General features: G+C 38.1%; 1 protein-coding gene across 4 annotated transcripts in view; it reads right to left on the bottom strand.

Annotated features, from left to right (window-relative positions):
* MRTFB (myocardin related transcription factor B) overlaps nucleotides 1–27378 on the bottom strand; it is a 70655-nt gene that overhangs the window by 15048 nt on the left and 28229 nt on the right. For 3 of the 4 annotated variants that reach the window (XM_042037390.1, XM_042037394.1, XM_042037391.1), the window contains exons 4-11: nucleotides 12915–12980; nucleotides 11883–11938; nucleotides 11243–11318; nucleotides 10042–10203; nucleotides 9332–9516; nucleotides 4562–4702; nucleotides 2890–3137; nucleotides 1157–1310 (exon numbers count right to left, since the gene is read on the bottom strand). In XM_042037390.1, the coding sequence (XP_041893324.1) occupies nucleotides 1157–1310; nucleotides 2890–3137; nucleotides 4562–4702; nucleotides 9332–9516; nucleotides 10042–10203; nucleotides 11243–11318; nucleotides 11883–11938; nucleotides 12915–12980 (1088 nt within the window). Of the gene's footprint in view, nucleotides 1–1156; nucleotides 1311–2889; nucleotides 3138–4561; nucleotides 4703–9331; nucleotides 9517–10041; nucleotides 10204–11242; nucleotides 11319–11882; nucleotides 11939–12914; nucleotides 12981–26371; nucleotides 26493–27378 lie in introns of those variants that run through there. The other variant, XM_042037393.1, reaches the window with a different exon arrangement.

Genomic DNA, 27378 nt, shown 5'->3' with positions numbered 1-27378 from the left:
ATCAGAACTGATTTAGCTGATTCAGTGGTAAAACCACCACCACCAGGTCTGCAAGGAAGGCTGATGTTAGTGTTGCCACATCAGCAGGAATACCAATAAATTGTGCAGAAATAGGTACGTGAATCGCTTTAATCACTGCAAAGCACAATTTCAGTCAATAACTTAAATATCTTTAGAAGGTTTTAGTTAAAAATTTAAAGATTGAAAAACTTATTTCAAATGCTGTTGTTTGAATTGCATTTTATAGACATATTTCATATTAAAAAGATTCGCTTTAACTTAGACATTGCTGTCTTGAGAATCTGATCTTCCAAAATGTCTTCTTTTTATCCCTTCAAGTTTAAAAAAATCCTCCCTCCCACCCCTCACAAACCTTGGTAAAGGCAGAGAGAAAGGAATGAATTGCCCACTAGATGTCCCTACCCTGCTGCTCAGGTTTGGCACATTCCTGCAGCTACTGAATCCTAAACCCCCACAAGCTCCTTCAGATTTGTAATTAGGTCCCTCAGTCTTTATTCCTGCTAATGTATTGCAGAAGGAAGAAGATCCTATGCAATGCCCTCATAGTGCAACCTGAACAGTCTACACAGTTAATTATAACTTCAGGAAACTTCTACAAAATTTGGTGCTCATTTTCAGATTATGTGTTGAACTCTGGTAAGATCTTTTCTGTTCTCTTTTTACAGTCTTAAACTTTCTGTTTCTATTTACGCCAGTGACCTCTCTGATTATGTTTTTATTAGGGCATCTTTTACTTTATATTACTTAACTAAACCTCTTCACTGATACACTGAAATTGTGATGAGGAAATTACTGCTCCAGTGTTTAAATCTACTGAGCTGAAATTTCACATGAAGTGAACCTCACAGTTTACCAAGGTGTCATAGTGAGGGACCTATAAAATGTGTCTGAAATTCTTCCTCTTCTAATTCTTTGAGAAAGAAATGTTATTTCTGGAACATATGCATATGAGGAGTCAAATATTTCAGTCCAGAGGAGTTGTGTATGAAAACTTTGACAATCTTATTCTAACCAATTAGGAGGAAAGTACAGTTTTCATTGGTATAAATTACCAGGCATATTCTTGACAGTAACAGTCCACATGCTATGAATTACAGTAGTGCACAGGAATGGACAAATCCCTCTTATGTTTTACCTTCAAGTCATCCAAGCTTGAAGGTAGAGGTCCTGGTTTCCTGCTAGGAACATTACTGTTCTGTCTTGGTGAGCTGGCAGCTGATGTTGGTGTACTGTTGTTCAAAGTATTCAGTGGTGAATTCCCATTGTTGCTCTGTTTGTCATTCAGTGGCCTTCACGTAATAGGAAAAAGGGACAAGAATGTCAATGCTAAATGTAGTACGTTTTCAATCAAGAGGCTGTGATTCTGGATCTCGTGTCTGTGAAGCTAATGAACAAATTTAACTTTTTTAACAAGTAACAAATACATGCTTAACCTAACACGGTACCATTAAGTATTTTCAGTAAAACAAAACAGACAAGAAAAAGAGAGCAGTATGTTGCTATTTTGGTTTGGTTTTGCAGTTAAGCATACCAACTTAACGCTTCATAGTTTTGATTCTTGTCAAGGTATCTCTGAAGAACACTATGGACTGCAAACTCAGTTTTTAAAAATTAATCATCAGCCAGGGTAATTAGTTAGTTTTTTGTCTGGCATCAATAACCACCCCCCATCACTGAACTCTGTGTATCAACCCTTCCATAGATGTCTAATGTTCACACATAGTACACACTGACATAAACCAGCTCACTTTGAAGATGATGCATTTTTATTAGCTGCACTCAAGAATCTCATGCAAGGATTTCGAAGTAATCATAAAAGATTCAAAATGCCACCATTTCCACTAGGTACATAAGTCAGCTCTTTTATTTCTTTCAGCTGATTTATGAAGAAATGTTTCTGAAATGTCAGTAAATGGAACATAAGAAGCGTGGGCAAGCAGGCAGAAACATCGCCAGTCCAAATGTTAGGACACATGATAATTATAAATACAACCACAGATGGTAGATTTAACTTTTCTAGCCTCACTTGCTGAGGAAAAAGAACTCAGTGAAAACTAATTTAAACAGCTGAAAGTCAATTTGAATTTAGGGTTGTGTGACTGTGGCATGTTACACGTTAAGCACTTCTAGGAAAAGATTGGTCTTAGATGATGAGACCAAAACTCTGCAGATAGTCAGCTTCTTGTTTTGTTATGGGGTGCTGGTAACTCCTGAAACATTTGTTTTTCTGACTGCTTCTACCTATAAACCAGTGAGTGTACTTCTCACTGTTAAAAGTGCTAAAGATCAGTACTAATGAGGAACTCATATAAACATTAGAGATGAGGCTATAAACAACAGACAGATCTTAACAAATTTAAAATTACTATTTTGTCTTTATTTGTAAACTGCAAAAATGTGGTTTGGGAATCTGATGTAAAAAAAATAAACCCACAAGAATAGTGTATGTCTTTGTAAAAGACATGGTCTGTAAGCTTCTCTTCTGCTCTGCCTACCCATGTCATATTTGAGTGAAAATGGTGTCAAAACTTTCTTGATTTTGCACAAATGCTTTTGAGTTTCAAATATGCATTTGGTCAGAAAAAACGCATCTGACCCATTAGATGTTCTGTTTCCATGTCACATAAAAATAACTAGGACGACTTCAAGGCTTATCAGACTTCAGAACTATTTTAACAAGATTAACAATCTCATCACCTTGTTAAATAAGGCAAATAATACCCACAGTGATGCACAATGCCATTTAAAGTTTTCTTGGGTTCCAACTGTCTCTTTAACGTTTGCAAACCACGTTTACTTCTAAAGCCCCAAGCCTGTAACTGATGTATATGTCTTTTCTTTAAAGGACACAAATAATGCTTCACATACTTCAGTGGTGCAGGTAGAATTGTCTGGTAGTTGTAGTGTTGTTGCTGTTGGCTCAGGATCTGCAGCTGCAAAAACAGTTGCTGCTGTTGTAGCAGACGAGCATAGTTGGAGTCCATCTGTGGCTCATTTTTCTCACCTTTCTGATCAGGTGGAATATATTGATGATACTTCAATTTTTTCACCCTTGGCTTAGGTTCTTTACATTTCTTGCTCCGATGCTTATCATTTGGGTTCTTTGGGTGGCTTTGCTGTTTATGGATGGAAAAGATTGAAACAAAACCACAACAGATGTCATTTAAAGCAGTTATGCATGGCACAGAGATGCAGCCTACCAGAGTACTTTTACTGTAGAGAGCTGCTGAAAACAATTGTCCCTGAAAACATCCCCAAATGAACCATCCTTGGAAGGTTAACATACTGCAGCTGGCTTATCCCCTGCAAAAGTAGAGGTCATCAAATCACAGTTTGTGAAGGGTTTTTTAAAGACGGCACAGCTAAGGGATTCTACTAGTCATGACCTGTCATTGCAAAGAGGCATTCTTCTTAAACAGGTAAGTTCAAAGCCACTTAGCAGTCTGTGGAAGTAAAAGCCAGTATCCTAAATTCCATCTGTAAACATTCGAGGTACTTAGAGGTCTAGACTAAAAGCATGGACAGACACTCCTATAAATTAGAGGCAGCAGTATCTTCATTAGCAATACCTGCTCAAGTAGTAAAACTCTTCCTTTACAAGCTCTTTGAAATTATTTTGAGTGAAAAATTGAAGGCAGTTACCTATCATACAGCAGGTATCAAAACAGAAATGCTGTGTTGATCCATGCACATTTCCTACACAGATAGCCTCTTTTAGGGCATATCTGAATTTGTCTTTAAGGTCCTGCATAAAGTAAGCTGGTAGAAGTCCAGTGATTTCAAAGGATATAGCCAAATTTATATTAGAAATTGACTGCCAGAGGTCATCCTTGTACACATGAGTTAATTTCATGTAGTTAAGTAGAAGTCTGCATACATATATTCATTAACACAGCAGACAGGGAAGTTACTGAAATGAAACATTACAGACATCTAACCCAAATCCCTCTTTAACTGTATTTGAAAGGGTTTTCAGTGCTGCTGACTAGGTCAGTGCAGAGCACGTTCTTCAGATATTCAACAACAAGGACACAGTAACTTCTCCCTCACAATGCATTCTGCTTATACATTAAATCAACTAAGAAAATAGTTGTGGAAAAGGAGCAGTGCTGTTCACCACTTTGGTTACAGGTAGGCTATGAATGCAGTGACTCTTTCTATTCAATTATCCTCCATACAAAACTAGATTAGAAGATAGATAGAAAAAGAAAGTAGAAACTCTGTATTGCAAAAATCTATTGTCCTTACTTCTTAAATCCTCCACAGCAATGTAATGCACAATTCTGCCTGACAACTTTTGTCAACTGTACTGTAAGGACCTCTTGGAATAATGAGCTGGTCCCTACAAGTGATACTGGCTGACCTTAGCACACAAAAGCTTTGAGTCACCAGCCCAATATGCTCCTTTGAACAGTAGCAGAAGTTGTTCTTAGCTACAGGCACTGTAAGGTTACTTGGGTAGTTTTGCATTACACACAGCACTGGAAAAGGACACAGATGAAGAATGTTGTCCTCAGGGGCCACAGTTCCAGGTACCCACCTTCACTAACGTTGGCCCAGGCTTTGCTGCAGATACAGTGGTTGTGGTCAGGGTGGTTGCAGCAGTGGAACGTGTCACGTGCTGTTCGATTGTAGAGGGAGTTTTGAGGAATTCAGGAACTGGAGAGGTTAAAGGTGGATACTAGTATTAAAAAAATATAAGGAAAAAGAGAAACATTAAAAACACTGACCGCCTGAGTATCTGGAAAAAATGTGAAAAAGTTAAGACAATTTACTCTCATGTCAAATTCACACAGTATTTTTCAGAGGAATGGTGAAAACAGAACTCCTGTACATGTGTATGAGTATATAAGGGCACATGTTGGCACACTTCAAATACAGCAAATAAAATAAAATGGTTTCTTACCTTGACTTCTTAGTTAGCTAAGAAAACACTGCTTTATTACTCTAAAATTGAGGCCTTCAGTATTTTTTGTCTGTGGAGTCAGAATTTTGTGTTCACAAGGAGAATCTTACCATCCAAACAAGTACTGTCAGAAAAGCATTGCTTTCATAAAGGTCAAACATCAACACAGGCAAACAAACTTCTTGTTTCAGAATGACCACGCAGCAGGACAGCAGGTATATTTTGAAGACACCTTTCCTATGGTATTTTTACAGAATCCCACCTCTGACTGTGCCAGGAGGTGCATTTCTTCTGTATCTGATGTCAGCAGAAGTGTAAACCCAAACTTCACTCAGCTTGTCATACCAATTTTTATTGTACTGAAATTGGTTTGTGATTTTAAGTCTTAAAGAAACCTTTTGATTTCCTTCTGTGGTGAATATCCCTCTGATGGAATACAGGCTCTACATAAACAGATCTCAGTCCTTGTGTTCCTAGATACACAAAGAAATTTTTACTCTTTTCTCACAAACATATTTTTCATTCTCTGATTATCCTTACCTGTTACAGGTAACTGTGTTAACAGTTTTCATTCGTCTTTCTTGGATATAAGTAACTGAAAATGTACAAGATATTCCATGTAGGGTCTCACTGGATCCTTACGGTGGCATTAGCACTTCTACTGGCATCATCTCTTCTGACAAACTTGCAATTTTACAGAGGATGTCCACAGTAGCTCCCTGACTCCACTGCTGAACGCTGTACCTCAGCTCTCTTCATCCCCAGTTTTCTCTTGAGACAAGAGTCCCCAGGTTTCCACGTTTCTTTGTCATGGGAAGGAGGGGCATTGTGTATTTTTCTTTCCAAGAACTATTCATTCTATTGGAATTGCATTTCTCTCCTAAAAGCCAAATCAACCAGTTCTTTTTGCATAATGACAATCCAACTGTGTGCTAACTATGCCTTCCTGCTTTTGTTAGGTGAGCCATTCTTACGTCAAGGTTGTTAATGGTAACATGAAGCCAGAATGTCCCAAATCAACTCCCACAGAGCACTGGTACCAGCTTCCTTTCAGCCCAGGACTTCCCTCCTTCTGTCTCATTTCTGGTAATCTCCATCCTCATTTTGCTAGTGTTTAATATCATCCAGTAAAAAATCCAGCCAGATGACATCAGTTGCACTTCCATTGTTTAAGAAAGCAATTAGATCACCTAGTACAATGTTCCTTTTATAAAAGCCCCTTCTTTATATTCCTATCAGTAAACATCCTTTTACTTCCAAATTAATTCCAAGACTTGGATTCTAATTAAGTCCGACAGGTACTTCTTTCTGTTTCATTTCTTCCCGTACCTTTCCCTTATTCTTCCATGAGATAACTTAAATCAGTTTGCTAAAAACATTTGGTACACATTTTGCAACTCTATGTCCTACTTCTTTTGTATTTCTGGGATAGCAGTTCCCAAGCTGCCAGTCTGCATGCACGAGCTCTCTGACTTTTGCTTACAGTTAATTTGTAATAAATTTCCATTTTATCATTGTGTTTCATTTAGACATTTTGCTGTGTTCCCAACCATCAGCTGCCAAGAGGCAACTATAGCTGCCTTCCCATAACCCAGCAAACCTGAATAGTGGGTTTGATCCTTCTGCCCTGAAGCCACACAGAGGAACAGCTCCTGCTGGGTGCTTTAGTAAATGGCAGGATTTACCCGGCCCTCCCTACTCACTGAAACATTGTACACATGCCTGTCCTGGGCTCCTGTCAGTTGATGGTGGCAGGCTGAAGATACAAATGTCTCTATTTTTATACCCAAGTTTCAGAGTGTTTGCTCTGGAAAGCATCTGATATCTGCACAGTGTTACTTGCTGGACTTTCACAAGAATTGGGAGGGGACATAGAGGAACTTAGCCTTTGAAAAAAGGTTCTGGATGCTGTATTCCAACATATTGCACCCCTGTTGCTATCCAGTTTAAAAGGCTTATTCTAGTTACGCCAGTAAAATTTTAAAAAGCACTTAGTTTGTCTTTGAATCAAAGTGTCAAGTACCATATTACCATAAGGCACAGAAGAATTAAAATGACCTCATGATTTTCACTGTTTCTTAATTTCTTTTTATCATGAAGTCCCAACTAAACACCATTTTAAATGTTTGCTACTTCACTTATTCATTACATAATCTTTTACTATTCTGATCCTTCTTGAACCCAAACAATTTGACTTCAAACATACTATTTAGTAACCCTTTATAGGCCAGGAAAACAAATTCATGATCATAGCACAGCAAACCTCTTCAAAATGGGAAAGTTAGTAAATTTTTTAAAAAGCGCAAACAAAACCAAGACAACAAAAAAAGCACCACCAAACCCCCAAATTACTCTTTAATTCACATTGTGTGAAAATCATGGTGTTAAACATTTTCCTATTAACAGAGAGTAAATTACTTTTTCCTTACAATAGACTTTTTCCTTACAATAGTCTTTTTCCTAACCTACACGCAAAGCTTTTTACAGACTTCCCAATTCTACCTGCAAGTGTTAGATGAGGCAATGAGCCATGTACATCATTTACTTTACATATTTTTAAATTCAAAAAACTGGATTTAACAGGTCTTGACTTCTTAACTTGATTACTTCATAAACTAGTAATTATTTAATATGAACAGATCCCTATTTCCAAATAATATGACTTCTGCACCTTTTCTGCTAGATTCCAACAAGAATCTAGCAGGTCAACAAGCTACTGTGAATATATTAAGAAAACAGTTATTCTGTGCCATCAAGCAAAATTCTTCAGCTGTTTTGAAGATAACTGTTTAATATCTTCTGAATTGTGAATACCCCAATTTGATCTGTTTAGAGTATGACTAAAACGCCTAATCCTTACCAGATGCAAATACACTGGGTTAAAGCAAGCTTTAGGTCATCAGTCAACAAGACCTGAAGGTTCTCAAAATTATGTTACATCCTCTGAAGTCTGGAAATGTGCGGAGGAGGAAGCCTTGAAAAGAACTCTGGCTGCACTCTGCTTTATTCAAAACATTCTTTGTATTTTTTTGTAGTAATAAAATTTAAAATTTATCAGAGGAAATTAAAAGAATAAAGGAGCCATTCCCAGACACGTCTCCTGTAGAGACCTGCTGTGCTGTTATTCTTTAATTCAAAAGGAACAATAAGGTAAGCATCTGTTTTATTCTGCAGAAGAGCAACTTCTCATTTTAAATGTGGGCACAGAAGTGGCTGTAATATGATATGAAATCCATAAGCAAAGGCTCGAAGTTCTTTCTATCTGAAGTGCTTTTTCAATCAAGTTCAAGTGCCTTACTTTTTGTTTCTGCAATCACAGATCTCTCTTATGCTTCCTACTTGGAAGGCTTTTGGCACGTATTGCTTTGAGCATTTTTATTTAACTCTCCATTAGGAACCTAATTTCTTACTCAGGAATCTAATTTCATGTGGTTTGTTTTCAATTTATTCAACACAAATTATGTTCTCTCAACGTGAAACCCAATTCACATCATAATCTGTGTGTTAGGGAACAATGAAATAAAATGGATGTGCCGTACTTTGTGTCCAGCATTGTTTCTGAATATGATCTTTGCAATGGTGTTTCTATCTACTGTGGTAATATGAAACCCAAGGAGAGTAATTCCAGATCCTGAACCACTCAGTTGTCAAGTGTCCACGGTCATCAAGACAATATAGTCTTTGGAGCATTAACAAGAGCTATCTCTTTTTTACTTATTTAACAGTTCAATTTTACATTACTTTCTGCAGTAAGGAGCAAATCCACAGCTCTCTAAATCCTCACACATTTAAATGCTCTGTTATAAAGGTAACATTTTATCTGCCATGACACAGTTACTTTCCTTTCTTTGTAAGTACCTTGAGAAAATACTAAAAGCCTCATAGAAAAATCAACATAAATGTTATTCTGATTTCTTAAATAGTAAATTCCTTAGGCAGTATTTTAAAACTATAGTAAAGAATATTTAAATTATGTGGGAAACCTTTTTTTTTAATGGACTCTTCTGAAGATAATGGAACTGATGTCAACTGTTGTTGTTTCAGCTAAGTGTAATTCTAAATGAGTTCAAGACCTTGCCCAGAAGGAAGACAGACATTAAGTAATCAATAACAGCTGGAGTAAACCATTGCCATGACCTTTTAAACAACTTCTGGGAAAGCTGCAGATCTTCTATGGGTCATAATGAATTTCAGGGAATTTATGGCTTCACTGCAGCCTATGGGAATTTCATCACTGCCACCAGCTAAGCCAGGGTTCTACAGTATGCACTCCCAACTAGAAAAGAGAATCCCAGATATCCCTTCGTAGCAGCAGATATATTCATTTCATGTGAAACACGCCCCATTTCTACAGTGCCAGACCAAAAAACATACTGTGAAGATTTTAACATTTAAAAACTGTACCTGTGTTGATGTAGCAGCATTTGGGGTTATAGGTGAGGGTGAGTCACTTGTTTTTGGCTCACCAGGGGAAGCTGCTGAACCCTGGGATTCTTGGCTGGCTGGTTGATCTGGTGATAAAGCATCACTGCTGTCTTCATCAAATGAGAAATCATCCAAAGCTTGAGGGTAATTCTCTTGTCCAACTGCTAAAATGTTTACATAGAAAGAAACAATGTTTTTTTTAATTGCACAAATTTAATTTAGACATTCATGGCAGAATTAGCTAATTGCTGGAAAATGACCGGTTTTCAGCAGTCTAAACATATGGTACCTAATTTATTGTGTTTGTAATGTAAGCGCCATATTAAATCACATTCAAGGAATCAATAAAACCAAGTGTGGAGCAGAAGTAGTTTTAGTAAGAGATTAAAAGGTACATTCAACAGATGTGGAGTGTACACAGACACCTATGGCAGGCTGAGAAATGGCCACAGATGTTTGATTACTTTGTAATAATTTTTATTAAAAAACAAGCACTTTCAAAATTTCATATAAAAATAGGATTACTTTATTTAAATGATAACGGAGTTTAGGTCTCAGAAGCTGTAAGAGTTAAGTAGTAATAAACTTAGCATATGTTATCTTCTAGTGAACTTAACCCTCAGGAATTAAGTTTTTATTTTCCACAGTGCCATGTAGATCACAGACAGAGCTGTGAGACTTCTACTTGCCTATAATGGCTTCTTTAACACTGGAGTCTACAGGAAGAATATTTTTTTCTACCAGTTCCATAGGGCCAGGTCTCTGAGCAATCTTCTCATTCAGATCATCTGCCAACCGAGCTCTCTTCAGTTTCATCTGAGTGGCTTGTAGTGAAGGCTCTGCAAAGGTCTCTAAAAGAATATATTGATTTAAATATTCTGTTCCAACTTTCCCCCGATTTCATGACAAACAACATCGTCTTGTCTTTGCAATAACCATTCCACCTTTATCAAAGCCGTCAAGTACAACTCTGAAAACTCTCAAATTAATAAGCAGAAATATGACCATGTTTTTCAAGAAATCTAATCTCCTTTATAACAGCAATAAGAAAAGGCTTTCATAAACATCTCTATAATGTCCAACAATAAAGCAGTGAATATATAATAACAAATACCAGTTACAATCTAGAGCATTTGCTGCTCTAACGGTTTTCCAATGTGAGCTATGGTAAAGGTTTAATTAGTCCATTGATTTTTGGGCTCTCTCTTCACAAATATCTTTTAAGTTTACCTTAAAAATATCTTCTAGCAAAAATCGGAGTCTTTAGAATTGCTTTTCAATAAAATTGTGGAGATTGTCAATATGGATGTAGATCTATCAGTAATCAGGCTCCTACCAGGATTTAGTATTCAAATACCTGTTTGGAAAACTAATGGCTATTGAGTTTTCTTGGATTATGGTTATTTGGTAATTTCTGTCCTTGAAAAGCTCATGGTGAAACACAGTAATCCAGCCCCATCCATCAAGAGACTTGTTTCCAATCACCTGAGCAACAAGGAAAATAATGAGGCAGGGTAACAGTCACACTTATTAAAGGTTCTTCAGGGCTGGGGGGGAGCACAAGGCTGTCAGGTCATTTTACGGCATGAGTAGAAATTGAAGCAATATAAACACTCCATGCACACACACCATGCTATAATTACCATTATAGAATAAGAACAATATGCAACAGCAAACAAATACACTGCTGAGAATACCTACACTGCCACAGATGTATCTATTACTATAGAGATTTAGAATACAGACTACCACAGACACTGCAGAGGTAGAGAAATAGAGCATATAAACCTTTAGAAATAATTCACATCAAAGTGTAATTCAGCGAGACAACTGAGAGCACAACCAAGTCCCTGCTGTGAGCAGCTCCAAAGGCCCAGAGCTGGCACGTACCTTCCAGGATGTGCATTCTGACCAGCTCCGAGCGGTCTGGCCTGCTGCGGATCTTGTGCTTCAAGAAATTTTCAGTCTTAAAAGAAATGAGGAAACAGCATTAGCTACTGTTCACTTAAAAACTCAAAGCAGTTTGATAAATCGCCTGCATCCAATCAATGAAGAGCTGCAGTTTCATTCTGATGGGTGGTTATCACTGTCAGAACACGGGCAGTAGAGGGGTTCCTTTTTTTGTTCCATTTTCCTAGCAGTTAAGCAGGGCTGATGGATTTCCAGCTTCCCCAAACAAGATGGGAATGTTTCTGGATTTGATCCCACACCACCACATAACCACAATAGTATAGATTTTCTACAGAAATACTGCACAAGCATCATCTACCCAAGTATCCAATCCTTAACTGGAGGTAGCTATGTGTTAACCCCCCGTAAATTTAAACCCCTACACTGATCTCTGAAGGCTTAGAAAAGTTCCTCTCAGATTTGACACCCATATTTTATTTTAATGAATTCTCCCAAAATAAAAGCACACATTATTACTGTAATGGTAAGAATTTTTCCATGTACTCAGAGAATTTAGTATCGCAAAAAAACGACTATCCATTTCCAGATGTTAATCACAAGTTTACACGAAGTGGTTTACCCTGGCTCGTTCCAGGCTCTTTATCTGCTCATGGAATGCAGCTGGACTTTTCAAGGCTGTGAAGGGAGAGTAAGAGTTAAACTGACAGGAAGTGATTTTCCAAAGAAATATGCTAACCAGAATGTCTGTATGGGTGTTTAACACCACCTCAGAGTCGTGTTTGCATCTGACCAGGCTTACATTTGATTCCTGCTAGTTGTATTCACCTATATTTAGCATAGATGAGCAATACTCCTATATAGAATACTTGGAATATTTGATTTTAACAGATTATTACTATGTAATGGTTAACTTTTTTGCTATGTACAAAGGTGTTTGTTTATTAATCAAAACTGTCCCACAGTAGAAATTTTATGGGGTAAGGTTTAGAACGCCAAAATGACATTTAACTTATTTGACTGAGTTGTCTGGCTGTCCATACCTCATACTTGCTGTTATTAGAGAGAGCTGGACCTTCCCTTAAGAACTATGTGTTGATTTAAAAAAAAAATAGAAAACTGTAGAGGCCTTTAATGTTCAGCTGAGAAAAAAGAATGATAGTTAGCTGCTAAATAGCCAAAAAGAGTAAAAAAAACACTACTCGCCTTGAAATACCATAAATTGTAGAGCGCTCCATCTCAATGCTGTCCACTTACAGATTCTCCATGTTTTCTGTGCACCCCTCATTTGTCGGACAACCCTTGTCATTATATGCTTTAAAAACTGCTGTCTTTGTTATTAATGTCCACTCATTTAAGTAATTCAGTTTATTTAGTAAATTATTCATAATTATTTAAATAGAGAAAATAAGAGCAGAATCAGACTATGTTTACAAATCCTTGCATTTTCATCATGATGGCTGTTTTCACTGAAACATGATGTAAGCACGGTGAATTTACTACAGGCTCACTTCAGTTATCAAAAGGATCCCACAAGTCTTTTCAAATGCTAGTTACTTTTAATGATCTCACAGAAATGCTCATCTTCATTATCTTATATATTCAATTCATAATTAATACCATAAAAATACAAATTACTAGAAGTAAGTCTTACGTGGCATGATGCCCTGGTCCACCAGTTGTTCTCGTGTCCGTCTCTGTTGCAGCCTCAGCTGAAGTACTGACAAAAGAAAACATTCATTTCTGTGTAAACAGTCTCCTCACAAAGTGCAAAACCCCATTCAAATGATACCAAGTATTGCAACTTTAGAAATACTGTTTGCTGTGTGTATTCAGATCCAACAGTAACCCCTAAGACCCATCCTAGGCAAGAGCTGCTAACACAGTTCCCAGAGATTACTTCCATCCCCTCTTTCATTGGAGTTTGCTGCTTCTCAGTCACATATGATGCTAGGACTGTATTTCCCACATGCAACCACTTTTCCTATCAGCCAGGCCTCAAAAGGGATGTTAAGCTTACATCGAGAAAACAGTGAGGTAAAACGATTTTAAACCATAAACTGGAACACATAATAATTACAGAGCCTTATTGTATGTCCTAAGCCAATCTTACATGACTTCACTGTGGTGAAATAGAAATGATGTTTGCAGACCATTTTAGAAGAAAAGCTCTATGTGTTTAGTTGATTATTTCATCTTAAGGGCTTTTTTTTTTTAATATAAAGCCTGATTGTACATTTAAATAAACCCTGCTGAAACACAAGAAACTGAAGAGAAGCGGGATTTTATCTGCCTTACTTAAAAACAACTAAAAGGTGTTACAATCAGGAACAGACCTTATTCTCTCTCTCAACATCAGAAAATGTTGGTTTTTTGATTGAGATATGTGTTATGATAATTATTTAAAGGACAAAATAAATCCAATACCGTCAAATGTGAAAAACCTGTTTATAAAGCTTCAGAGGTAATTTCTTATGTTTCATTACATTTAATATAAAGTTTCTTATCATTACCACATGAGTAACCAATGTGACGTACATTAAATACAACACCAGAAACCACAAAACTTGGGGGAAGATGTAGACATAAAAGCTTTATACTTTCAAAGATTATGGCTTTTTGTTCCCAGGGGGAAAAAAAAAAAGTAAAAAAAAAAAAGTTGTTTCTTTCTTCTACTGTTCCCTTCCCCTTGGTTTCTATGTCAGTTTATCATAGTGCTTCATTATCTCTTTGACACATATAGCTACTATCCCGAAGTGAAATTTCATCTTCTGAACAAGGGATGGTCAAGAGAAAAAATACATTAAAGATGTAATATTTACATGCTGAAATGCAGACTTGAGAGTTGATTATGGGTGTATGATTATAGTATGCTGTTCCTATTGTATTTCACAAGGAAACAAAACAAGCTAATGCATTGTCCAAAACATCAAAATGAATGTAATTTCTAAAAAATTAAGCTAAGGACAAAGTTCATTGTTTCCAGAATTTAAAAGGAACCAGCTTATTTCCTGTTCTGCAGTACAGGAAGGATATTCCTCTGGCTAAAGCATTAAGACCGGGAATAGCAAGTCCTGAAAACAAGGACATTATTTTCTTGTGTCACACAAACATTGAGAGTTCAAATACAAACATTTCAGGGCTGTGGCACAGCAGATCTGTTCAGACTTTACAATATTGTTACACAAGAATCACAAAGGACAGAGATGGGAGAATGCAAAAGAACAACACTAAAATATAAACTGATGAAAAGTCATTCAAACGGTATTGAGTTCCTCTGGAAACTTGAAAATACCTGCTTTAAGTAGGGCAATGTATTTTCCAAGTAATATTAACTGTAAAAAGTTAACTGAAGAATTACTTTAGAATAGTTTGGTTTTGTGTTCCTTAGTTTCCTGTGGCTCCAGGTAAGCCATGACCTCTTGTTAAGGTATCTCTCACCAGGAGGTGCAAACTTGTACTGCCTGGAGTCCTGCACCAGCTTTACTAAATAAGTGTGCATTAAAAAAAAAATCATTTCAATGGAAATGCATTTCAGGCATACAGTATAATGTTGTGATGTTAAGTTTCTAATCCTGGGGTACATCACGAGCACAAAGCATGGAGAAATTCACTGACTGCTGTAGTGTTCACAGGAAAGCAAAAGAACTCTGATAAGTTCTTGTTTGGGGTTCCTTGCTTCCAAGTAGAAAGGTAAGAAAGCTCAGAGTCAGCCTTAAAACTGTATGTGCAATCCCTTTAAAAAATCTTAAATAAGTTTTATCCGCCCAAATGATGTGAAAGACAATTTATAAGCAGGTTGGCAAGACTACTGTATTCCAGTATTTTTAGTCCTGAGTAGATTAAAACTTGTCTTTCTTCTGTTCTCTGCTTAAACTATGCTTTCTTTTACATCACTAGGAGACTGTGACAAGGCTTGAAAATCATGTCCTGCTCTGGGCAGGAAGCTCATCCATGCTAACACCTCTATTTGGTCCTAATTCACACCGTACTTAAATCTGGCTTGCTTGGAACACTAAGCGAATGACAGATGCACCTACCAAATCTTTTACCTAGTTACAGGTCAGTTTTAAACACATGCCTCTGTATTTCAGGCCCAAGATCTTCAAGCAAAATGATCTGCTCCAACATCAGTGATGCCCATAGTAGAGCTGATATATGTCAGACACAGTAAGTAAACCAGAATTAGTATTTCTTTTTCAGTTCCATTACCTGAAACACAGTAGGTCAACAAGTGAAGGCTGGCAATATCACAGCAGGTGCAGGAATGTTAATATTGCTGTGACTCATATACCAAAATATCACAGGCAGGTATCTATTACGAAATAATGCATTTATGGTGATATTCCTGATTTCTAATATGTTTTTTTATCCAGACTTTCTTTTTCACTTTCACAGCTTTCCCAAAAAGCCCATTCTGTAGGTGTAGCTGGTTCAGCTATAACTACCTAAGGATTGCTAGAACTGTGCTTTCAATATTAGTAATCACAAGTGGGAAAGAACATTATTATTGAATATATCATACTGAACATTATTTCTAAATATAGAAATATTTAAACTGCTGTGTAGTTTAGGAATGTATCTATGACTTGTGGCTTCAACTATGGTCAGATATTTCGCTTAAGCTTTGCAGAAAGAGTAAAAACTGACCCATATCCTAAATGTTCAGTGTAACAAGAGAATATGCAGACGACTACAGCAAAAGGGAGAGAGGAACAATAAGAATGAACCTGCACATAAACGTTATGTGCTCACGTGTGAAGCTTTAGCATTTTTTAACAAAAACATATAACAAACCATTCTTGTCTCTCATAACATTACTTGTCTGCCCATCATCTGTTAATATAAACTGGGCATTACAAAGCAATAACAGAGGATTTTGAAGTTGTCCCATCTGTATCTGGACAAGTCATAAAAACAGTGGGAAAACTGAGAAAACTAGAGATACAGAAGATACAGAACATGTAGTTATTCACTACTAAATAAGTATCATGAACTTATATATTACATAATAAGGAAAGGACAGCCTGTAGCATGACTAATAGGGAAGCACTGCAGGGGGAATGCTAAAGAAGAGATGACTCATAGTTAGAAAGATGGTATAAGATAATAACTGAAGATTTTGACTTGACCAGAGCAAGGAGGTTAAACAGAAACAGAGCTGGATGAAAACCAGATGTTTGCTTTTGCAATCAACTCCAAAACTAATGTTGAAAATCAGTTTCTTGTCTGAACTTTTTGAGCAGCTGAATGCATTATTAAAGAAAGGAAAATTTTCAAATAGAAAGCAATTGTGAATAAAAACTCTAAATATATTATTTTTAGAAGTTGGGAAGCTAAAAAGGTTTTGCTTTTCAGCCTCTACAGTGACACAAAATAAAAAGCAGAGCTGTTTCTAAGGAAGAAATAGTAACACCCATCTGTGAGTTGCATAGCTTCATGTAGTCAGAGCACACCTGGGTTACAGGTCTGGGTGTCAGATCAGGTGGTCACGCTACAGGTCAGGCATGACCCTTCCATTGTCTCTAGTTACAGACAGATGCATATCTTTATACTGGAGGTGAACCTGAAGTGGGTTTAAAGGAAGGGAATGGGAATGAGGTTTGTGAAAAGCTCAGAAGGAAATGGAGACTCACAAGAAGCAGCTCAAAGAACAGCCAGCCAGATAGGCTGGGAGTCATGGAAACTAAATCACACGTTTTCAATAAGGAAAATATGATGCAATTATCTTCAGAGACAAGGATGAACCATCTGATAATTGCACTTATGGCAAAGAATTGCTCATTTATTTCTGTGAGAACAGAATGCAGGTTGGTTTAAATCTAATGTAATTAAAGCTAATACAGACTCTGCTTATCATATATATGGAAATCCATAGAGCAAGAGGTTTCTAGAACAGTCAGTGACACACAAGGTGTGGATAAAAGGACACAGCCTAAAAAAATTTTTTTTAAAAATCTAAAAACCACTGAAGCATTACCCTAATATTATATATATTTATATTTTACTACTTGCTCTAGTGTAGGTTGGGGTTTGGATTTTTTTTCCTTCTTTTGTTTTTCCCCCCTCCCCTTTATTTCAAAGAACCATTTACAGACAAGTCATCATGGAATCTGGGGAAGGGAGAATTTGAAAGACAGAAGGTGCAGGTACTACAAAGCATTCCCCTTGGAATGGTACTTACTCAAACATTGTGTTTAACAGATGGTTCTTATCAGAGTAAATCCATTCAGCTTGTTGCCAGATAGTTTACCTTTCACTTTTACACTTTTAAAATCAGGCAGCTACCTATGTAACATCTAAAATCATAGACGATCTCCAAATTAAAGGCACAGAATTAACAAATATTTAGATACGTTAATACACTATTAATGTTGTTAATACTGTTCCTCCTATTTAAAGTACATGTGCAAAAGAAGGGCTATGTTAACACCACGGAGCAAATGTAGTTGCTAAAAGAGAGTACAAATATTTTGCACTTCACATTATCTAGCAGGAATCCTCCTTCACACCACTGCAACTCTAAAAATTGTCTGTGAACTGCTTCTGAATAAAAGCCATGCACAGAGAGGTCAGTCAGATTCTTGCTTTGACTGAGGGAGAAGGGAGGATATTCTCTTTTGTTTTCAACTAAGCATACAATTTTAACACTTGAACACCAGGTGGAGAGATTCCAAAATTTCCATGTGTTTTCTTAAGTCAATAAAATGATCATTAAAGCTTGGATAGCTTATTTAATGCTTACTGACAAAACAAAAAAGCATAATCCCTCCTCACACTAAGAACATCTGGTTATCTGACTCTCATAGTCAGAAGAAGTCTTGTGACTGCACTGGAGGTAGAGATTTTTCGCCAGCTGAAAAGCTGAGTGCCAGAGGCTGGTGCTCCCACTCTTCAACACTCTCGTGTTAGCACACCAGGGAATCAACACTTCTCTAAGCCAGGAAATGGAGATGATGGGTGCAGAAGGGGGAGGTCATCTGTTAACCAATGCACTTGATTATGTGGAAGTGTATTTCTGTAAAGCAGTACCTTTTATAAAGCCAATAGCTCTGTTCTCACAATGTGAGTCCTGCTCAGGTTCACACACACTGTGCCCTAAAGGGGCAGGGATTGAGGATAACCAGAACCAGCAGCTCCTCAGTCTCCTGCTGAAGCGCTCTAAGGGGGTGACTGCAGGAGAAGTGCCACAACCAGGCACTTGAGGAGACACAGCACGTTTTGTATAAACCCTTGGAAAGGCAGCAAACAGAGCGGTCTGAGCATGTCTTACTCGCTGTGAGCGGCAGAATGAGTGAAATAAAGTGTATTATTAAGTCACCTAGAACAAACAGCTTTTATCAGAGCTGAGCAAGTGATTCCTGTTACGAATCTGTAATGTGTATCCTATAGAAGAGCAGCCTCAAAGTAGTACTACATAATCACAAGCACTGGAATGTAAAGAGGCCAAAAATAAATTGATAGCTGTCCTGCAGGAACAATGCTATCTACACTGATTGACAAGCTTTCACCACTGCTTCTTGCCTTGAAAAAAAACAGAACACATACTGTGCACAGTTCCAGTACTAATAACTCCACATCTAACACAGTTTATTACAGAGCCTATTAATTTAAGATCAAATTTTATCTTTTTATAGAAGGCACTAAGAAACAGCAAATAGTTGTTGCCATTTCCCAATTACACAGCTGAAACAAACATTTCACCATGGACAAGGGGTCCAGCAGATACCACACAGTCCTTTCAAATTGCAGCAAGAAGAAAAACAATGCATCAAGATTTTTTTAATGTTCTGTATGTAATAATCTCATTCTTTCTCTCAAAGTTAAAATCCAATGGATATTACCTATTTAAACCTTTAAAACTGCAAGTAAAAATGAGAAAATGTAATGTCCAACATTCCGGCATACCCCCTTGGAAATTTCCAAGAGCAGCAGAAACTCCAGCGCAGGCTGCTAGGCTGGCTGCCATGGAAACAGACAGTGCTGGAAACACGGCCGTTTCCTTTAAATGAAAAGCTGTTAAACTGAAAGCCTCCATTTCTTTCTGCCAGCTTCCAACAGCTTTTCTGCAGCTGGTGCCCCTCGGACACTGAGGCCAAAGCACAGTGGGTAGAGGCTCCCGGCAGGTGCTGCAGTAGCACCGTGGCACCGGGCACAACAGATGGACACAGAACTGTCCCCTGGGCTGAGGAACTTGTACCCTGAACGTGAGTGTGTGAGCAGCAGGGTGGCGGCGAATAGAGCAGAGAATTCATCAGGTGCAGGTGAACTACAGGAGTGATCCGAGCATCAGCTTTGTCCTGGAATTGTGGCCCAGCTTCACAGGGCAGCAGTTACAGAACTGCAGAACCTAAGTACCAAGAACTCTCTGTGCATCCTGCACTTGTTACCCTGCACCCCAAACCCCACCTGCTCGCACCCAAAAGTTTGCATTTCCTAAACACCATAATTTTAGGTTAATCTTCCAGAGATAGGTTTTGCTTTCTCCTGAGCTGTGATTATTTCTCCCTCAACTCTATGATGAGGTATTGTACTCTATTTACAAAAAAATAGTTAATCTTTCCCACTAGTATTTGTTCTGCGAATAATAAAAAAAAATAGTAGAAAGTATATTTTGTATAGTAAGTAAAAGAGCGGGTGATATGCAAGGTACATACTTCAGGAAGGTTATGGAATATGGTAGTTTGCACATGGTATTACACATTCCATCAGAATCAAAGTCAAAAATTCGTTAATATAATGTTCACTTCATTTATATGGCATGTCAAAGAAGGAGAGGAGGGAAAACCATGAAAATAGCTACCTGTAATTTGTTGGAAGTGATTTTAAATAAGTTGTACAGCATTTTAAAGATAAAATGCATTTAAAATTGGGGTACTCATTCCCCATCAGCCTGAAGATGGTAATACAGTATGTTAAATACTCTCAATTTTAAAACAAAAATAAATCATCACCAATTCATCTTGTAAAAAATACCAGAGATAATCTAATCATGGGTGAATATGTTATGCTGGGTTCGGTCTTCCAAACTTCCATGTACGCCAGGATATAATTTTTAAAAGGAAGTATTTTACTTAGTTTAACTTGTTTTTGTTTAAAAAAAACCCTTAATTACTTGTTATATAATTTTAATGTTCTTTTTTCCATTATTGTATAAACGATTTTTCTGCTAAGATTATATTCAAAATAATAAAGAAAAGTAAAACAGCTCTTTTCCATATTCATTTTAAGCAGTTGTTCAGACATACTTCCATTTCATCTTAGAAATGTACTGTGTAAGTGTAAAGTATGTGAGAGGAGACTACTGAGGGCCATTTCAGATAATCTCTCCAGAATTCTGGAGAGAAGCCCTGCAGGACCTCCAAATCTCTTAAATGACACCACTGTGAGTTAAAGCTTTTGTAGCCAGTGCTGATGCTCAAGTAAACGCTTCCAGCATCCACTGAAAGCAGAAAATGAAAACCTGGATGGCAAAGAGAGCTCCATGTAAACTTAACATTTGAAACAAACATATGAACTATAACAATATCATTAGCTGAGAGGCTTAAATGACTAGGATATAGGACAATCTGTATTGTATCCTATTGCTATGGAACATGTTGCTTAGAAACAAACCAGAACATACACAAGCCTCCAAACAAATTACTGGGATGTCTGCTGGGATGAATATATATATATGCATGGATATGTAAAAAGCAAAATCTATACTTTTCACAATTGTTTACATCTCTAAAATGAGAAAAATCATGACCATCTTGGGTGAAAAGTCTCAATAAACTAAAGCTTGTATTTCCAATTTCTGTAAAATTGCATAACTTAAGTATATTAACAATAACATTTTCTAATCTGCAAGTACTATTCTGCTTAGTACAGTCTTCTGATTTTTTAAAAAATAATCTGCATTTCCTCAAATACTACTATTAGCCAAAAAGTGTACTTTCAAGGGACTCATGAAACTTGAGCTTAAATTCTACATCTACTACAATTTCCTTTGTGATAATTTGGAGTGTATTAAATTGAATGATGACAAATGATTTCCAGCCAAGCCCCCTCCATTGTCCATGCTATTCCTAGGCACAGCGAACAAAATGCACACCCAAGCAGATTCTCCAACTCAGGAGACTACACATTAATTCAAAACAGAGGAAGGTGGATTGCCACTGAGCTGCCTGATTGCAGACGGGGATGTGAGCAATGATACTGAGTCAACTCTGCTACACAGGCAGCACCAGACTCTGCAGATGCTCAGTGGGTGAGTCCAGCTGATCACAGAGATGGGGAAGTTGCTGCATTGGGGAGGACCCTGCATTACAGGCTGAGGCTCAAACACGTGTTGGATGTGACAGGAAAGAAGAATCCCCCAGCAGAGCAGCAAAGCGGACAGTGGTTTCAGAGTGTGGTTTCCTAACTCAGTATGACCTAACACAGGATTACTGATGGAAAGCCAATGGTCTGCGCCTTCCTCCAACCCCAGCTGCTTCTGCTGCTTCCACCCTGGCAGAGATGCCTCCTGTCAGGTCTGTGCTCTGCCCTGGATGCAAACCAGCACCATTAAATAAGTGCTCTTCAGTAATACCTGGTCACTGATCCCACTCGCTTCGGGCTGCGTAACTCCCTAATGCCAACATGAGAAAGAAGCTGGCAGTAAGCAGGGTAGGGCTGGGGCATTTCCTCCAATGCTACAGGATGCTATAATGTGTATCAATAGCCTAAGCAAACAGTTGGGCTGGATGGGAATACACCTGCTCTTGGCAGCAGCAGTCTTAATCCTAACCTTTTATAAAACTTCAAGAAATCTTATAGTTGCCATAGCAAGTTTTTTATAAGCTCTTGGTTAGCCACCATCATCTTCTAATTGTATACAGATTACATACAAAATCAAATTAGTACATTGTAGTCTTGGGTTTATTGAAGTAGTTAAGCATGTGTTTATTATAATGGTATTACAATATATTTATTATTCATTTAAGTGCTACACTGAAGAAGAAAATTCTGTGGAATAAGTGCTGATTTATTTTTACGACATACAATTATCCCACTGACATTTAAGAGACTGTTTATGGTAGAGTTTAACACAGCCCCGCAGGATCAGTACACGGAATTTACAGTGCTTCCTTTATTAACAAAGGAATAACATTTTTTTCGCCAGTATTTTTCTCATTATCTGTGTCTCAAGAAACCTGATGGACTACCCCTGATAAGGAGTCATAAAACCACCTCTAAACACCAGAAACCACAACTTAGAGGTTTTCTTAACAAAAAGCCCCAACCCAACCAACCAACCCCAACAAACCAACAGCGGAATCTTTATCATGCCAGCGCAGGAGAGCAGAAGAGGTCAAGAGTATCATCAGTACTCAATATGCCAGCAATAGCAGGAAGTCTATTGAATAAACAATTCTCATGCAACATGGATTTGATTGCAAGGGATGAGGGGAAGAAATCCTTCCTGACTACACCTGGTAATCTGTTACTCAGACAGCACAAAGACAATTCCAGTGCACACCTGAGAAATCCACTCATTTTACCCTTATCCTGTTTCCAGCACTTGCCAGTCTCCAGTTCCTCACAAACCAGTAAATTTAAAATTCAAAACAAATCCAGGAAAGAAATTATGTTTCAAGGTGGAAAGAAAATTTCCTTCCTGGCTAGTTTTTTTTTTTTAATTTAGAGTAGTCTGCAGGCAACTGGTAACTTTGAAACTCAGATTATCATATGAAAAATATGGTGCAAACAAACTGGGATCCAACCTCCTTTTAAATTCCACCGAAGACAGCACCGAACTGATCTGTTTCACCAATTCAATACTGTGTCTTCAAGAGTTCTGCATGCTCATACAGCTCATCTGTCTTTATACTGAACAATTCAGGGTACAAAGCAAGACTTCCTCAACTCTCTCCAGTGCTGTTAGAAACCTTTCAATCTGCAGTCCAGATATATTCCCAGTTCCTAATACATGCACTGTTTGATGACACTGAATCTTCCTTAGTGACTGTATGTACATTTAAGGCTTTTCACTTGAATTTTCCAAATGTTTTGGTTGCTTACTTGACAGAGCTACAAGATGTTGCAGGAGGTACAGTCAATGGTATAGGAATTTCTGATAAAGCTGTTTAATTAGCACTGTGTGGTTGGCCTCAGAGACAGAAAATATCTTTGTTCCTTGCTTGTACAAAAGGTAATTTTGATTAGACAGATAAAAGAAAGAGCTGTTTTCACAAAAAAGGCAATATGCAACAATAATATCTGAGCTGTTTACAAGAAAGTAGGGTAATTAAGAGGACTTCCTCCAATGCTACAGGATGCTATAATGTGTATCAATAGCCTAAGCAAAGAAAAAACTTCAGCTTTGCAATCTAAATTGCTCATGTCCTTAGTATTAATTTGCTGAAGACAGTGCTGGGGTTTTTGTTTCCATCAAAAGTCTCTTACCTTATAAAGAAATACTAAGCAAAAAAAAGAATTGCACCTCATAATTCTCTTAAGGTTAATTGCTCTCTCTAATTGCTAAAATAAGCACTGTACTATCTCAGGATTTTTAGATTTATCAAACCTGTGCAAAGCAGATTATGAAACAAAGGCACCTTTTGAATTACTGGATCTCTACTTACTTCATCTAGGTTTGCCAATACATTTTTAATTTTTGCAGCTCTTACAATTCACATACTGTATTTCTAAGTATTTTTGTGTCCTAAGGAAGAAACGTTCGAGAATTCACGTGGCAAAACCAGCCACATTATTTTAAGGAAAAAGAAAGGAGGAGAAAAGAGGAAGGGAAGAAAAAGAGACAGAATGGCACAAGTTAATTTAGAAGATACTGTTCTGTAAAATAAATTGTCTTACAATTTATGTTTTTAAAAAAGTAAAATATGTTCTCTGTATTTAAATAGGATTAAACTAACAACTGCAACTGAATTTTAAAAAATCTATAAAATATCTGAACTACATATTTCATACCATTATAAACTGGAAATGTGAAGCTCTGTTTTAGTCTCTCTAGATGTAAATCAAGCAGATTTGGAGGGTTTTCAATAATTCATTCTATACACCACAAGAAAGAAAATGATTGTTTTTCTAAGCTTTGGAAGGAAGAAAGGTTGGAAGAGGAGATCCTGTAGTCACTCAAACTCTCAAGAAGAGGTTCACTATTTTAATCATTACATTGCCAAACTTGGGAGAGATAAAAGGATAAGCAACATTCACTGGGGAAAAGTGAAAATGGAGAACAGGTACTAAAACAGAAAAGGAAGCAAAGAGAGTGATTATGGAAAACAATTATAAATTCTTTTATGCATTGAATAATTTAAGCTCTAAATTAAGCTCTAAAATATTCATGAATTTTGACTGGCAGAGTGTCCCATAATTGCAAGTTTTTTGCTACTCTGACAGACCATCATTACTGTAATGTACATTCTTTCATCCACTTTCTACATAACTGACATGCTTGAAGAGGCCTGCAGATGATCATTACCGTGGTTACTCATTAGCCCACCTACACTACCCACCGTGCTGGGTTTTGCCATGTTTTTCTCTCCTTTATTTCTTGGTTGCTTACCCCAGATAGGTTTTGTTTCCCTACAGCACTGCCCGCTCCTCTGTCCCTCTGAACTTCCTCGCTTCCTTCTCTCTCACTATTATCCCCAGAGCCTCAGCACCAGCAGGGGCAGCTTTAACTGGGCCTGTTCCGAGTTGTGAGGCAAAAACACCCCGGGAAGGAGGCCACTGCTGGCCCTTTCTTTCAGTCACTGTCTCCCAGTCAGTACTTTCCTGCCACTAAGGAAGCAGAACTGTTCTGCTCTCAGCCACTGCCACATGCAGCAACACTCAACCTCCTACTACCCTTCTAATCAATAACAGACCTTTGGTATCAGTACAGTACATAAAAATCGGTGTTTTCTCTAGCTCTAACTTAAAGCTAAGTAATGGGGTTTTTAAACTAACCTGTCAGGTACTGAATTTGATAATGAATATGGGCTACCTTTTTGCCATTTTAAACATTACTAAGGTCCAAATTTAAAAACAATGAACAAAACCCCCAAACAAACCCAGCATTTAAATTCTGAGAAAGGCAAGATCTCATGTAGAAGTCTTGCCACCACACCAAGAGAGAAATCTCCGAATCACCAGACAATCCAGAGATACCTGAAGGAAAAGCCAAGGCAGAGTGCTGTAAAAGGAAAGCAGGAATTTTGTCTACTACAAATACAGTTTGTGTCTGATTGATTAAGAAGCTGGAGTTGAGCCCAGAGCTGCAAGAGCCTGGTGTGTTAACTCACACCAGTATCAGACCACTCTGGGCAGGCTGGCAGCCGACCTCCAGAGGTCTCTTCCTTCTCCTCCTTCCCCCAGGCCAGCCGGAAGAATCCTGCCTGCCAGGAGTAAGACAGCATCTTTGTTAGGTCTCAGCAGCATTACTGCCTCAGCCTAGCAAAGATTACTTTAAATTAATCTCGTATAGTTCTATTAGTCAGCTTTAAACGATGTTCCAAATATTCTCAGACTATTGCTATTTTACAAACTAATGCCTGTGCATTTTATCAATTTAATGCCCAGTCTAAATCAAATAATTTAAAAAAGATATAATGTGGTCTGAAAAGCACATGTCTCAAAACCAGAATCAAATGTAATTTAAAGTATGAGGGGAGGAGGGAATTCCAAAGAAAGACAAGAGCTGAGAAAAGCACTATTGAAACTGAGGTAGCAATATGTCTAATACTAAAGGTTTGTGGGGTTTTGACATGCCATATTTAATGATGTTTATTTCATTAAATTTATTTCAATAGTGACATTTTGAAGCACTTTGTGCAATATTTACAGGACAATTTCAGAGTCCTTCATTAATTCAAGACTAAATGATACTCTGAAGAGACTACTTGATTGCTCATTTTTCTTCATACTACCATTTCTATCAAGCTATTATCATCGTTATTTTACTAGTCTCAGGTAAAATTTAAATTCAGCTTTTAGAGGTTTTTTCTTCAGAGGGAAAACAATACCTCATTTAATGTACGAAAACTCTTCCTGACCTGCAGCATTACACCAGACATGCTGGTGAACTGAATGTGCCCAGGACTTCTGCATTCTCTGTCCCCCAACCAGCAAGTGACTGACCTTCCTTGAGACTTTTCTGGCTGTTCACCTCAAGGCATTCCTTCTCCTTCAGTGGCTTAAGATCCCCTGCAGGCAAGATCTCGGAAAAGCCTTGCTGCTGTTTCTTGGAGCTATCGATCATGGTGGGAATCCTTTAGAATGGCAATATCCACCAGAGAAAAAACGCAGGCCGTAGTGGGCAGCGGTGCAGTGCGGTCCGCACAGGGCCCGGCGCGGTGTCCTACGGCAGCAGCCCCGGCGCCGCCGCGCCGCCCATGGCGCTGCCCCTGCCCGCCCGCCCCGGCTCGGCTCGGCTCGGCCCGGCTCGGCTCGGCCCGGCTCGGCTCGGCTCGGCTCGCTGTGCCCGCTCCCAGCCTGCAGCCGCTCTCACGGCGGCCACCGAGCATGTGAAGCACAACTCCCAAACCCCGCCTCTCTTCCCAGACAGACACTCCCCCTTTCCCTTTAGTTACGCTCGCGTCCTCCGCACATTGGTGTTTCAGTATGCAGTTCGGTGGTCAATCATCTGACAAAGAATGAGTCAAGCGGTTAAAAATAAATCCAGCAGTTGCTGGAGCAGCATTCGCTGATACCTAAGAAAACTACTGCTGAGGGCTCTCTCCCTTTCCCCCCTTCCTTCTCCCTGCCCCCACCTCAGAACACTGCTGCAGGCAGCAGAAATACTTCATCTTTGCCTGACCGGCACATTCATTACTCATTAAATTTCACCAGTAAACAAAGCTGCACAGTGGCATTTCAAAAAGTTATGTTAAGGAACCTTTCCACCCACCCCAACCCCAGGTCTAGTTTCAGAGACATTTATCTATCAGAGGTAACTGGGAAAACCAGAGATTATTTCCACGCCTTTCCTTGCAGTATGGGAGACTCTGTTCCTTGTTGTAAATATCTAAGCCCCGAGTATTTAATTATTTTCCTTTTTGCATTAGTTACACATCTCATTATTCCCAGCAGTTTCATGAGTATTTCCTCCCACAGTTTCTGATCTGCCATTCTCTGCTGCACATCCC

This window comes from Corvus kubaryi, unplaced genomic scaffold, assembly GCF_017639235.1.
Source record: "Corvus kubaryi isolate FWS band 111438036 unplaced genomic scaffold, C.kubaryi_AGA036_p1.0 37387, whole genome shotgun sequence".
In the NCBI taxonomy this organism is placed as follows: domain Eukaryota; kingdom Metazoa; phylum Chordata; class Aves; order Passeriformes; family Corvidae; genus Corvus; species Corvus kubaryi.
Note: the sequence above shows the minus strand (reverse complement) of the source record. Positions and strands in the feature narration are given on the sequence as shown.